Source organism: Notothenia coriiceps, unplaced genomic scaffold, assembly GCF_000735185.1.
Source record: "Notothenia coriiceps isolate Sejong01 unplaced genomic scaffold, NC01 NC01_scaffold00008957, whole genome shotgun sequence".
Lineage (NCBI taxonomy): Eukaryota > Metazoa > Chordata > Actinopteri > Perciformes > Nototheniidae > Notothenia > Notothenia coriiceps.
Window position 1 is genome coordinate 145,327 of NW_011341658.1, and position 13,031 is coordinate 158,357.

General features: G+C 40.8%; 2 protein-coding genes across 3 annotated transcripts; both read left to right on the forward strand.

The window, feature by feature from the left end:
- On the forward strand, positions 1 to 3,028 carry LOC104944835 (apoptosis-stimulating of p53 protein 2-like). Of its 2 annotated transcripts, none has more exons than XM_010770411.1 (4): positions 1 to 74; positions 633 to 734; positions 1,472 to 1,652; positions 2,837 to 3,028. In XM_010770411.1, exons 1-4 carry the CDS (start codon positions 21 to 23, stop codon positions 2,854 to 2,856), a joined length of 357 nt encoding a protein of 118 aa, XP_010768713.1. In that variant the 5' UTR covers positions 1 to 20; the 3' UTR covers positions 2,857 to 3,028. The 2 variants fall into 2 exon arrangements, with proteins under 2 accessions (XP_010768713.1, XP_010768714.1); XM_010770412.1 differs by having other exon boundaries at positions 1,475 to 1,652.
- A 1,720-nt stretch (positions 3,029 to 4,748) lies between these two features.
- On the forward strand, positions 4,749 to 11,978 carry LOC104944867 (apoptosis-stimulating of p53 protein 2-like). Its single transcript, XM_010770454.1, has 4 exons — positions 4,749 to 4,922; positions 11,365 to 11,512; positions 11,657 to 11,770; positions 11,950 to 11,978. Exons 1-4 carry the CDS (start codon positions 4,749 to 4,751, stop codon positions 11,976 to 11,978), a joined length of 465 nt encoding a protein of 154 aa, XP_010768756.1.
- Positions 11,979 to 13,031: the final 1,053 nt, after the last annotated feature.

A 13,031-nucleotide genomic window follows, 5' to 3' on the forward strand; every position in this document is an offset into this window, starting at 1 on the left:
GATCCAGAGCTACAGATCAGATGATGAATAGGAACCAGGTGAAAGCCTCTGTGGAGAGATGTCTGGAGAACGGGGTGAGTCCCTATTATTAAAGGTCTAATGAGAACCCTGGTTTTGTGCGTCTAGTTGGGAAAGGGTTAGCCTAGCTTAGCACAAATACTGAAAGCAGGGGGAAACTGCTAGCCTAGATCCATCAACAGAGGAGTGAAAACAACCTTCAAACACCTCCAAGTCTGTCAAATTGACATGCTTTACAGTATATATGCAGTCTATTTCTAAAGTTAGTAGGCTTGTGTTTTTTTAATACATTTGAAACAGATGTGGAATAAGAATTGCTAAATGGACACATGGCGGTTTTAGCAACAGTTAGCTTTGGAGCTATTGCAGGAAGAATTGGCGCGTAACTTGCTAACTAACAAGTCAAAGTATTTACTGCACACTGCCAACAAAAAAGTGAAATAACATACAAACACACACTAGACTAGAGCCTCCATCATCTGTGCTGTTATTTGAATTATCACAAAGTCATGAAGGCTGCACCTTATGCATCTCTGAAAGTTTGTTTATGTAGATTTGAAGGTGAACTCTGACGTGAGTGTGTGTGCGTGCGTGCGTGCTTGTGTGTGTTGCAGGTCTCAGCTCCTCGTCTGGACATGACGCTGAGCGACCTACAGGATCTGGCAACCCGTCAGCAGCTGCAGATTAATGCCCAACAGCAGCTACTGGCCTCCAAAGTACGAAACACCCAACACACACCGCTGCCACACTGCTAATGTTGCTATTACTGCTACTGCTAATGATAGAGTGTGCTGGAATGAGTCCTAAAACCTGGTTATGAGTTAGCATTTGATGCGCTTCTGGTGTCCTCGTCTCAAAGTTTTTTTAAACAGATTTTTGGTTGGATGCCTGATATAAGCTCTGTGGTTAACACAAGCTTAAGAGATTTTCAGATTTTGTGTACCACATTGAATACGTAATTAAATACTCAAAAAGATATGTCATCACTGCAGCACTTAATATCACCAAATAGACAAAACCCATCAGATACTGCTGATCTCTGCAAACATAGTTTCTGCTGTTATGTTGTGGCCAAAATTACCTCTTGACCACCTTTTGTTCTCTCAGTTATACTTAACACTAGTGTACACATAACGGCTTTAAAATACTTACACTGAAGTCACCATTAGATCGTCTCATAGCGTCTAATATCTTCTTTCAAAACCTTCCTCTTTTTTTGTTCAACTTTGTGAACTTTTCATGTGAAATACTGAGTACAAAATATTGAATTGACTGAAACTGAAACTATTTGAACAATTATTAAATACAAATATAGCAATGCAGCACTTAGGCGTGGTCAACAGACTCTTTGTACTAATTTAGTTTTGACTGGACTCTAGTGCTTTCCGCTCCACAGGCTTCACCTTGCATGCATTGATTTGAAACCTGACTGTGTTTGCTGTGTGTTCTGGAGCAGGAGCAGCGGCTGCGTCACCTGAAGCTGACGGACCAGCGGCAGCAGCAGCAGGAAACGTCTGAACAGGACCGCCTGCAGCAGCTCAGAGAGAACGCTCTCAACCAGGAGGCCAAACTGAGGAGGGTCCGAGCCATCAGGGGCCAGGTGGAGCAGAAACGCCTCAGCAACAGCAAGCTGGGTCAGTGTGGTGGAGGAATGAGTGACTTAACAGGTTTTTAGCAACAGAAACACATCAAAATGTTGCTTAAAATCAGTTTTAGGGACTGGGACAATTGTACGTTCTCAAACTGCACCACTTAGAACTAACTCAACAATGCAGAGATTATTTTTTTATAATTTATTATCGATGTTTTGCAATACTAAGCACTCCTGAGAACTTTTTGAAAAGTAACAAATAAAATAATAAAAATCTTGATTCTCACTACTTTAAGCATTTTCATTCTCCAATAACCTGCATTTGTTTTGCCCATCTGCAAAAACAAACTACAGAGTAACATATGTTTCTTGTAAACTTTATGTGATAATCAGATTAAATTTTTGATCTAATTGACAGCACTTAGTTTCTATGTAAAAGAATAGTAGTATAATGGCATTTTCGAATGGTGGCTTCAAAGAGGAACATAGACAGTTTCACTGTAGAATGAAGTATGGTATAAATGTATAAAGAAAGAAAAGTGGCATAATAATACTGGGAGGAGGGCGTGTTCACAGAGGGTGTTTATGATTTTTTTATTTTGTTGTTCAGAATCACACTGAAATGTGGATGAATAACATGTTCTCTGCCTCTCGAACAGTAGACGTAACATCAAACATGGACAAGTTGGTATTTTACTTATAGCCACACGGAAGGTTCTGGTGTGAAAAAAAACGATTTATTCTAACAGAATCTGACAACATAATTATATTATATCCAGATAACTGCACCCATATCTGCTTTGAAATCCTGCATTAACGCCGTGCCATAATGTGGCCACAGATTCAGTCAAGAATAAAAATGAGGCCGTGCCAAATCCAAATGGCAAGCAAACAATAATATATACGAAAAATATTCCTGGAAATTAAGGATATTGCTAAAGTCCTGCTTTTTATTTAATCAATATTGAAAAACTATGTATCATATCGCAGCAGTTAGTTATGCATACAAATAAACCGCAGTCCTTTTTAGAATAGAATCCTTTAGTGTCATCATGCAGGGACAATGGAGATAGTTAGAGCTACTCCTTTTTTTAACGGTGCCATCAAACATACCAAAAAACAAACAGAGACTTACGACATTCAGGAGAAGACAACTTACAAACAGCATTCATACTTTCCAATATGCAGATTTATTCATACGTGGCTGTTCTCTCTGTGTTGTCGTAGTGGAGGAGATGAGCAGATGACGGGCTCTTCCAGCAGAAGGCAGGTGGAGCTGATGGTCCGCCGTGTCGAGGTGGTGGAGGAGCTGAGCGACGCAGGCTGGATACTCTGAGGAGCACAGAACATGAGGCCTCCCTCTTCCTCCTCCTCATCATTCACACACCTCGCTCCGCTGCGGAGGCTGGAGACGACTTTATAGAGAAGCTGCAGGTGAGGCCTCGGCTCTAATTATGGCCCTGCTGGTTGTGTTGGGCAGCTGCATTAACCATCACTTCCATAGATCATTTTGAGGAGGCACACTGGATGGAATGGTGAGACTCGCCTGGTTGAAGCATCAGATGATAACCTACGGAGCATTATGTGATGTAGACCCTCAGAAAAACGCGGGCAAAGATCCTTGATTATGCGGGCTAAAATCCTTGATTATGCGATTAACATGCGGGTTTTTATGTGATTTTATGCGTGTGAAACTGCGAGAAGTTGCGAAATATGCGAGAAGTTGCGAAATATGGCTAAATATGCGGGAAAAATTATCGATTTTTTTTAAACTATTGGGCTGTCTTATTTACTCTCTCACACACAACTGCCACTAACGTTTTTTAAACCCCTTTACTATTCAATTAAACACATTCAATGTTTATTTATTGTAAAAGCAATTGGGCTAATTTAATCTCACAACACCTCCAACACACACACACACACACACACACACTTCTCCGCCTCATTCTGTTTTCATTTACTTCGTTCGTTATCTGCAGCTTCAAATCTTGTAGGCTACTCACCTCGTTTCTTGTAGCCCTCGAAAGGGTTTTTGGAGGTTGTGATGCCTCCCTGTGAACGTGAGGTTGTTTGGCTTTCTTGTCCGCGGCAGGCAGAAAAGCATTTGCGAATGTCTTGGAATGAATCAAAGTGGGTCGTCACCGTCGATTTTCTCTTATGCTCCAACACACAGTTGCACGGGGTGCAGAATAGTTTCCCCCCACCTTTTTGCCCGGTCTTTAGTAGAAATGTTCGTCGGTAAATGAGATGGATTACATATTTTCATCTTGGTGTTTTCTCTATCGTGTGAGCTCACACGTTCACTCTATACAGTGTTGTTTACATTCTGTGATGCGCGAGCTGATGCGTCAACGTCAAGACGAAGTTAACTTTTTTTTCTCAACTTTGTTGTGGAAAAATGCGGGGATTATGCGGCCTTTTGATAAATATGCGGCCTTTTGGAAATCTGCGCCATTTGCTGGATTATGCGGTAAATTCTGCGACGCAAATCGCGTTTTTCATGAAGAGGGTCTAATTATGGCTGGACATTTTCTCAATTAAAGGGACTTTGAGTAGGATTTAGTGGACCGTCAGTAGTGAGCTTCATGATTGGAATTAACTCTGAAAACCCTCCAAGCATGTCGGAGAACTACGGTGTCCTTGGACGGTACATTTTGTGGTGCATTCGTGGCAACCAAATCAAAGCTGCAACTTCAATGTAAAAATGTTCGAGGCCCCCTCTTTTGGATGACATTGTTCGTTGTTAGGTTTTTTCGTTATGGGGTGTTTTCTTTTCTCCTTAAAATAGTCAAATTGAGTATAAAATTATATATTTAAAACAAGACTTCACAGTTGTTGAGAAATCCTACCCTTTTCTCTTTTGTCCATACCTTACCCACGTTTCCCTTGAAGATGAGACCTACTTATGATGCTGATTTCAAAAGAAAAGCAACTTTAGGCACAAAAGAACTCATATTACTCATTTTTATAATTATTACTCATGGGTTTTGGAGGTTTCATCCACGCTAGGTTTATGCGACAAGAGAACTATCTATTTGGGAATTTAACAGGAAAGCTTATCTCACTAGCATAACCTGCAACATTAGCCTCCTCACTTCCTACCTGTTTTTCACTGGGCTCCTCTCTGACCCTCCAGATGAGGAACAAGCTGAACGCGGATCAGAGCGGTCGGCATGCAGCAGCAGGAGCAGACAGCCTGAACAAGAGGAACCTGGAGGTCGGCAGCGAGTGGACCACGGCTCGCCGAGTCCTGGCAGCGACTCTGGAAAGAAGAAAGCCGCAACCTGCACGCAGAAAGAGAACCTGCCGGGTGAGTGCAGCAAAAACTGGACTTTCTGAAGAGATTCTGTTGGATGCTGAGGGAAACTTAAAATGAGCGGGAAAATCAGGGATAAGCTCATTTAGCATAAATCAGCGTAACTTCCATGTAACTAAGTAACCAATCGTGTTAAATAACTGTCGACATGGGTCTCTGAAAAAATAGTGACAGTTCTAGTCACAATTGTCCAGAAAAAGCCAACAGTAAGCAATTAAAAAAGTTTTAATCAACCAACCAAACCAAAAAATATTATTAAGAATACAAGAAATGTCTACCTGAACCCACCAAAATAGATGCATTTTACATTTTCTCAATCAAATAATTCATTTAATTTGACTCCATCATTTTTAAAAAAAAGTTCGTATTTTTAATGTACTAAAGCTGTCATTTTAATGTAGTGAGTAAAAAATACAACATTTCTCTCTGAAATGCAGATCAAATAAAAGTAGTGGAGTGAAAAAAATAATAATTTCAGTTAATTGCAATACCTTTAAATGTGTGCTTAAGGTCCACTTTTTGAACTCTACTTTGGTTGCAGCATCAATTTGTAAAGGCCTTTTTTCATCGCCTGCACTTATTATACTTAACGACGACCAAAATTTCTGCCAGCTCCTCAAATATTTCTGTTTCCTCGCAGGCTGCCTTCAGACGGAGGGGCCCTCATGCACGCTGTGGGCTCCAGTAGTTGGCGGCGGTGGGGCCCGTACATCCAGTCACTCCGGCTCCCTTGGGCTCCGGTGCGGCCCGGCACGAGGGTTGTGGTGAAGCCGGGCTTACCCGGACGGCACTGCCACCATTACCCATGCCCGACTCGTCTCTGAAGCCGCCTCCCAGACCCCTCAAACCCGCCTCAGGTACAGCAGTTACAAAAGGCAGAGAAAAGAGAGATATTCATTTTATTTAAAGGATCCCCTATTATACTGTTTTTCATCAATATATTACAGGTCTCGAATATACAAACATGTCTCTGAAGTGTTTTGGCTCTTAAACACCAAACAGATCATTGCAGCATTTACCCCATAATCCCCTCTGTTTTCAGCCCTGTTTCCAACAGTGCTGATTCTCTGTCCGTTACTTTAGATGAAAATAAGGAGCCCTCCCACGCCCCTCTGAGATACTTTGGTTACAAAGAAACCACAATGGTGCTCTAAGGAGGAGGTTCAGGGTGATAAGGTGGGGGGTGGGGGTTGGTTACCTTGGTTGGTGATTGTGCTAATGGGGTTACGCCAAAGCTGAAAATCCGTTATGACATCATAAAGTGGTCAAAATCTGATCAGCTCATTTTTCAGACAGGTTTTTTATAGAAATGGATCAGGACAGAAAGAGAGAGAATCTTTGTCCTGTGTTGATGATAGAAGAGACATGAAGAATGAGGGACACATGTTGATGTAGGNAACGGGTGTACAACGAGCGGATACAGATTTGCTGCCGATCTGACGTCAAATCGGCAGCGGACCCACAGAAAGTTGCTATCAGAAACAATGCCTGACGTGTTTTGGACGTAATCTCGTCTTTGTTTACATTAGCAAGCCTCGCTAACACTCAGAGCTAACCTGTACTTTATAGCACATGTGTTTAAAAAGCAGGAAAGGCAAAAGAGGGGTATGACCAGTACGAGGCATGGCTATAATGTTTTGTATAGCTATGGCCCTACAATACATTTGTCCAATATAGCATAATAGGTCCACTTTAAAAGAAAAAAAAGGAAAACCGTTGTTAATCGTAGTAATGTAGATTGTCATTCATTTTCTGATGGTAATAACTTGTTCAGTAATCTGCCATGTTTATGTTTTGTTTATGATCATTCAGGTGTTGAAAATTATACACTACCTGTTCATATTTCAATTTTTTCTGAACACTATAATCAATCAATGTCAGCAAACTCATACACATAAACATTTTCTGATCTGACGCCAACTTTCGTAATGTCGTCCTGTTGGTAGTGGCGTCAGATCAGAAAATGTTTATGTGTATGAGTTTGCTGACATTGATTGATTATAGTGTTCAGAAAAAATTGAAATATGAACAGGTAGTGTATAATTTTNACTGATCTCTGGTTTCAGACAGAGGGTGAAAAGAGGTGCCGCAGCACAGGCAGTATGAGAAAAATAAAGAGCTTCTCTGTCTGAAACCAGAGATCAGTNAAAATTATACACTACCTGTTCATATNAGATACAGTATGTCCACGTTTTTGAGCAAGTCCACGAATCCAGTCTTTGTCAAGTCTGCCACCACCTTCGCGCAGCTGCTGGCGCCACTTCGTCCGGTCCTCCGCCAGCCTCTCCCGATGTGCATGCAATTAGCATGTTAGCACGTAGCTCCGTGTTTCTGTAAGATAAAGTCTTAAATCAGACACGCAGTGTAATTTTTAATGTTCACGATCTGGTGGATTTCTGAATAATATCACAAAGCAAAACCTCTTGAGTCAAGTCCTCCAGCGGTTTCACTTTAAAGTCAGAAATGAAAAAGGAACAATACATGTTTCTTCAGGATGCTTTCAGACACTTTTAAATCTCTGGTGTGAACTATATGACATCTTTATCATGTTAATACTTTGAAGAGCCAACGCAGGACCAGCAGGATGTGGCTTTTCATTTAAATGTAATTACTCTTATAAAATCCAGACCAGTTTTCATTGATTTCTGTTGGTTTTAAGTGTTTTTATTAATCACAAAGTCATGTGTTGCTCCGTCTATTATCTGTGTTTATTGTAGTTTATTGTTTTGGATCCTTTGAGTGTATGAAAAGTGCTTTATAACTAAAGTTTGATTCGATTTTTTTTATCTCAAATTTGTCTTAAAAAAACATTTAAACGGGTCACAATTGAAAAAAGCACATTATGTTTTGCTGCCATTTTAACATAGTTCTGTCTTTTCAATTCCATTACTTTTTTCATATATATTTTTAAGACACCAGTGCCTTGATTGACGAGACAGAGTTCAATAGGGGGGGACGGAGGGGATAACACATGGTAAACGCTCCCAGGCCGGATAATTCCCCAAACATTTCAGTCAGAAATGTAGTCCTAAAAATGTAAGTTAAGTTAAACAACATATTTTTGTTCCACACACACCTTCAGCCTGTACTCCGGGCATAAACAGTTTCTCTATAACCAGCCTCACTGACGACAGGAGGTCCCCCCCAGCCCCCCCCCACCCCTGTTGTCGTCCTGAGGGACAGACCTCTCCTCGCTGCGCTCTGATTGGCTGCCGGGTTTCCTGTTCGACCTCAGTTTCGTGACTGACGGCAGTGACCCATTTCATCTGCATCAACCTGCTCCATTTTCCTCCAGAGCTGCATGTAGGACAGCTAATTCCTCTCTGCCACTTAGTCTCTGTTGATTTCATTATTTTTAAAGAAGGAGGGACTTTACACAGAGATAAAAACATTGGTTAAATGACTTCAGCTGACGCTTTAGCACGAGGAATCTCCTCTGAATCTCCTCTGCAGACCATCAAATCATGAGAATAACAATATTGCATCTTATTTAAAGAGCACCTTTAATAGTACTCAAACACATTATATTTACAATTTTAACTTATTATTATTATACACTTATACTATGGTATTAAGTGGTGCCCTCTTTTAATATAGCACTTAATTTCCCTTTGCTTCTCAGAGTCCACAGTGAATCCCTTTCAGTTTAAATGTGACGGATCTCAGAAAGTTAATATTACCTTAACAAACCTCTCAGAGTATTTAGGATTTAAAAAGCCAAACATTTAGCATTGCTCTCACTGTTGTTGGCTCTCCATGCCAACTTCTCTCTGCCAGTTCTCTGTTAAATAAATATTTTCTCAGAAATAAACAAACCCGCTCCAATTCCTCCTCCTTTCATGCAGTTGTCATGAATTTTTTGTCATTATTCTGAATACTTTTTTAGCCATATTAGAGACTTTGATAGATATTCATGCTCCCAACAATCTGAAATGTACATATACATACTTTGACATTTTTATGGTTTTCAATACAAATTCTGACGATTTATTGGATGGACTGTGATGAACATGCATCCTCTTTTGATTACTTTAAATACATCTGGTGCTCTGACTCTTTCATCTAATACCCTTACGAAAAGGCTAGACACTGTACTCTCTTGTTTAACTTTAAAAGTAACGTAACTTAACATTAAATCCACCTTTTCAGTGAGTAAATTAGGAACACTGCCTCTATAGTATTCATCACAACCACATTTCTTTGCCTCATACATCTGTCATAAAAGGATTATTAAACATTATGTTCACAACTGTCTGGATTACAATCTCACAAAGAGGGTGGGAATATGTGGATGTTAGAATTGAGGTCTGAAGTTTAATGTAGTTATACTGAAACCTTTCATCACTTTGTTTGTACAGTAGATACATGGTTCCCTGACAATATTGACAATGCCTCCATTGTGGTGGAAAGACACCAGATGTATTTTAGGCTGGATGGCAGCAGCTCAAAGACAGACCAGAAGGAGCTGAAGGCACGAAATAAAAACACAGCGTCTCTTTCACATCTTTAGAAACCATGAAGGACAATTTACATTTATCGTTTTCTACCACAAAGCCAAATCCACTTGTCCCTGTATTTATTCACCCGTGCATTAGAAACTAGATGTACCTGCTTTTTTATTTCACTTCAGTGTTTCCTGTATAGAGGTTTTATTCATGAGCTTCATTTCAACCTGAGCCGACAGCGTCTGCATGTAAATGAGGTTGCAGTCAGTTTGAGAAAGGTCAAAGAAGGCTGCTCATTTTCAAATGACACCAAGTGGAACGAGGTTAATACGAAGACGAGGATTGAATTGAGCTCAGGACAGTCAGATTGAAGGTTGGAATCCACATAAAGAGCATTTGTATGCAGCCATTGAGCAAATCATCTCGAAAACACCACCCTCTCTGGATGAATAACACATTGAGCGCTGCCTCCTGCAGGTTGGCGGCTGTGGGAGGAGATCTGGATCTTGGCCTGATAGCAGACACCCTGCTGTAGTAACAGATGGCCCGGTGCATCATGGGAGTTATGTCCACAAATATCTGTTATAGTCTTAAATAGCACAGGAAGCCATAGAGGTGAAGAGCGCAGGTTGAGCGAATCACATCAATCAATCAATCAATGTTTATTTATATAGCCCAATATCACAAATGTTACATTTGTCTCAGTGGACTTCACAGTGTGTACAGAATATCAGTATGACAATACGACACCCTCTGTCCTTAGACCCTCACATCGTACAAGGAAACACTTCCAGAGAAAACCCCACAGTTTAAAGGGGAACATGGGAGAAACCTCAGGGAGAGCAACAGAGGAGGGATCCCTCTCCCAGGACGGACAGACGTGCAATAGATGCCGTGTGTAAATCGAAGAGATAATACATTTTACAGCGTAGGTAGACCAAATGTTTGGAAAGACCAAATGTTTGGAAATGCATGTGTAATAAATATAATATAAAAAATAATAAATAAAATAAGAAGATGAATCCACGAGGATGTCAGCAATCTTGTGGGAGCCATCAGGGAAGTAGTATGATGAGTCAGGCAGGACCACAGAGACAGGTTCAGCCACGACTCGAAATCCAGGACTCAGGATCCAGGACCACAGCAACAGGATCAGCCACCACTCAGGATCCCGGCGTATATGTAGACACCAAAAAGACATTTGGGGGAAGCTGGGTTAATCAGAACATGAGAGTGTACAGGTACAAACAGACAGAAGGAAGAAGTAAGGTGCCGCCCGACAGTCTAAGCCTATAGCAGCTAAACTAACGTGTCTACATACATGCACTCCCTTAGGATAGGTTGAGGGAAAGGGGTAGCAAGTAAGAAGTAAGGAACAGAGGTGGTCACACACAGGTTTAACTATCAACACAAGACATAGAACGTGCACATGTTTTAAAGGCATGCGTGTCGCCCATTTATTAACATTATTTATTGGTTCAAATGCTGTGTTGGAAGACTATTTTGTTCATTTGAAAATGTATCCAAATTGTGAACACTGCTGATCCTGGACTTCTTTTTTGGGTGTGATTGACTGTTTTTGGTCTACTTGGTTTTAACCGTACGTAGTTGACATGGTTCCGATCAAATGTAATCAGCAATATCATATGCCAAACATTCACAATTATTTTGGCCAACGAGAAATGCTCACTGATGGATTTCAACAATCTTGTGCACAAAATGAAGTAGAAGATTTGCTTTTGTACGAATATAGAGAGCCTTAAATATCTTTATTTCAACTCATGACCAATGGGAGTAAAAACACTGTTGTATTTATATATGTTTGTATCTATATAAATAGAGACTCTAGAGAATCTTGGAATCCACTGATCATTTCTCAAAAGAAAAATCTTCTCAGTGTTGCGAATGCTCAAACCTTTGATGCCGAAATCTGTGCCAAAAATATGATTCCATCTTAACTTTTGTATCATGTGTCTGCTCTGTGTGTGTAGATGTTCCTCACCGTGTACCTCAGCAACAACGACCAGCACTTCAACGAGGTCCCCATCACGCCGGAGACGCTGTGCAGGGACGTGGTGGAGCTCTGCAAGGAGCCCGGGGAGGGCGAGTGCTACCTGGCCGAGATGTGGAGGGGCTCCGGTGAGTTTAAATCCTCTAAACACTGAGAGCTAAACACCACTAGATACATGTTTGAACAGTAGCCATAAATGCACATTAACTTCCAGGTTTATGATCTTTTCTGAGATCCCAGATTAACAGTATATGTTGTGTTTTTCGAATCAGAACACATCGTTGGAGATGGGGAGCGGATGTTCGAGGTTTTGCAGAAATGCGGGCAGCAGAGGGGGGAGGTCCGTTACCTCCTGCGTCACCAAAGAGCTCCAGGACGAGAGTCAGGTATGAAAACACCTGCCTTACAAACACACAGGGTTCAACACAGTGGGATTTGAGTGTGTTTCTACATGGTAAACCGGTGAGGCATTGTTGCTGCCTCCCCCTCTGGTTGCTCCAGGGTTATCCTCCAAACTCCTCACAAATTGCGATAAACAGCCGGTGACTCCCTGTGTGTCCGATAGGTGATATGAGGCTGGAGGACAGCGGGTAGTTCACAGAGATAAACGCTGCAGGAAAGGGGACAGGCTGAAGAGAACACGAGGAAATTAAAAACACATGCCGTAGAAGTTTGTAATTTCGTGCCATAAAATCTTTATTTGGTAAAAGTCAGATGGACACTTTATTTGTTTGAATTGTGTTTCATGCTTTAAGGTCGTAAAAAGTCTGCTTAAACAGTAGATGTGATTTTGTAAAAAAGGTTGGTTTTCTACATGGAATAGAAAATGTTGTTCAATGGTTCAAAGACTGTCAATTGAAAAGGCAAAAAGGGAGAAAGTAACCTCTGAGTAACAGTTCAATAAGAACAGAGGAAACCAGAAGTCAATGGTTAAATAAGCTGAATTATTCATATTTTGTACTCTTTCAAAATAGTAAACTATTGAGCATACACACTGATATAACAGCTGATTGCAAGCATTTGAACAGTATTGTGTATGAACTTGTACTTTTAAAGTGCAGCACACAGTTATACTTGTTTATTGTGGGTGAATGTCACAAAAGGAGCACGAGGGTCGGACGGTTTCTGGTTTTATCCCACACAGCATTTGGCCCAACTCTCAATGCCGTACTACAACATCTGCATCATGTATTGCTTCAACCATGTTCAGTGAAAGAGGATTGATCTTGCGGGGGATGTGAGGTGGGGCAAGGACTTGGCAGCTTTCTCTGAACACCCCTTTAAATTATGGAGGTTGTGGTTAACGACCAGCTGTGATTGGTCGAGGTCAAACGTGTAATCCGTTATTTCTCTCGGCCAAGTCACAGCAAGACTTCCTGACTCAGCTCAGTGTAAATGTAAATACTATACTGTATGTAAACTGATGCATTTTAGTGTATAACTGCTGTTTTGTGGTCTTTATTTTAATTACATTGGTTTAAAATCATAGGTTCAGGAAATCTAAAAACAGGTTTAAAATCTAGATACAGGGAATTTAAAAAAGAAAGGCACGTCTCAAGTTCTCGGGAAGGCTTTGGTTTATTCATGTATTTTATACCTGTGTTATTAATATCTTCTATTTACTCTATTATCTTTGCTTTTTAGTGA

Bases quoted from the DNA above. Each gene is read 5' to 3' on its own strand.
- LOC104944867 (XM_010770454.1), top strand. From the start codon at position 4,749: ATGAGGAACAAGCTGAACGCGGATCAGAGCGGTCGGCATGCAGCAGCA. The intron at 11,513-11,656 runs GTGAGTTTAAAT...TTTTCGAATCAG, and splicing joins CGAGATGTGGAGGGGCTCCG to AACACATCGTTGGAGATGGG. The intron at 11,771-11,949 runs GTATGAAAACAC...TGTGTCCGATAG, and splicing joins AGCTCCAGGACGAGAGTCAG to GTGATATGAGGCTGGAGGAC.
- LOC104944835 (XM_010770411.1), top strand. From the start codon at position 21: ATGATGAATAGGAACCAGGTGAAAGCCTCTGTGGAGAGATGTCTGGAG. The intron at 75-632 runs GTGAGTCCCTAT...TGTGTGTTGCAG, and splicing joins AGAGATGTCTGGAGAACGGG to GTCTCAGCTCCTCGTCTGGA. The intron at 1,653-2,836 runs GTCAGTGTGGTG...GTGTTGTCGTAG, and splicing joins CCTCAGCAACAGCAAGCTGG to TGGAGGAGATGAGCAGATGA.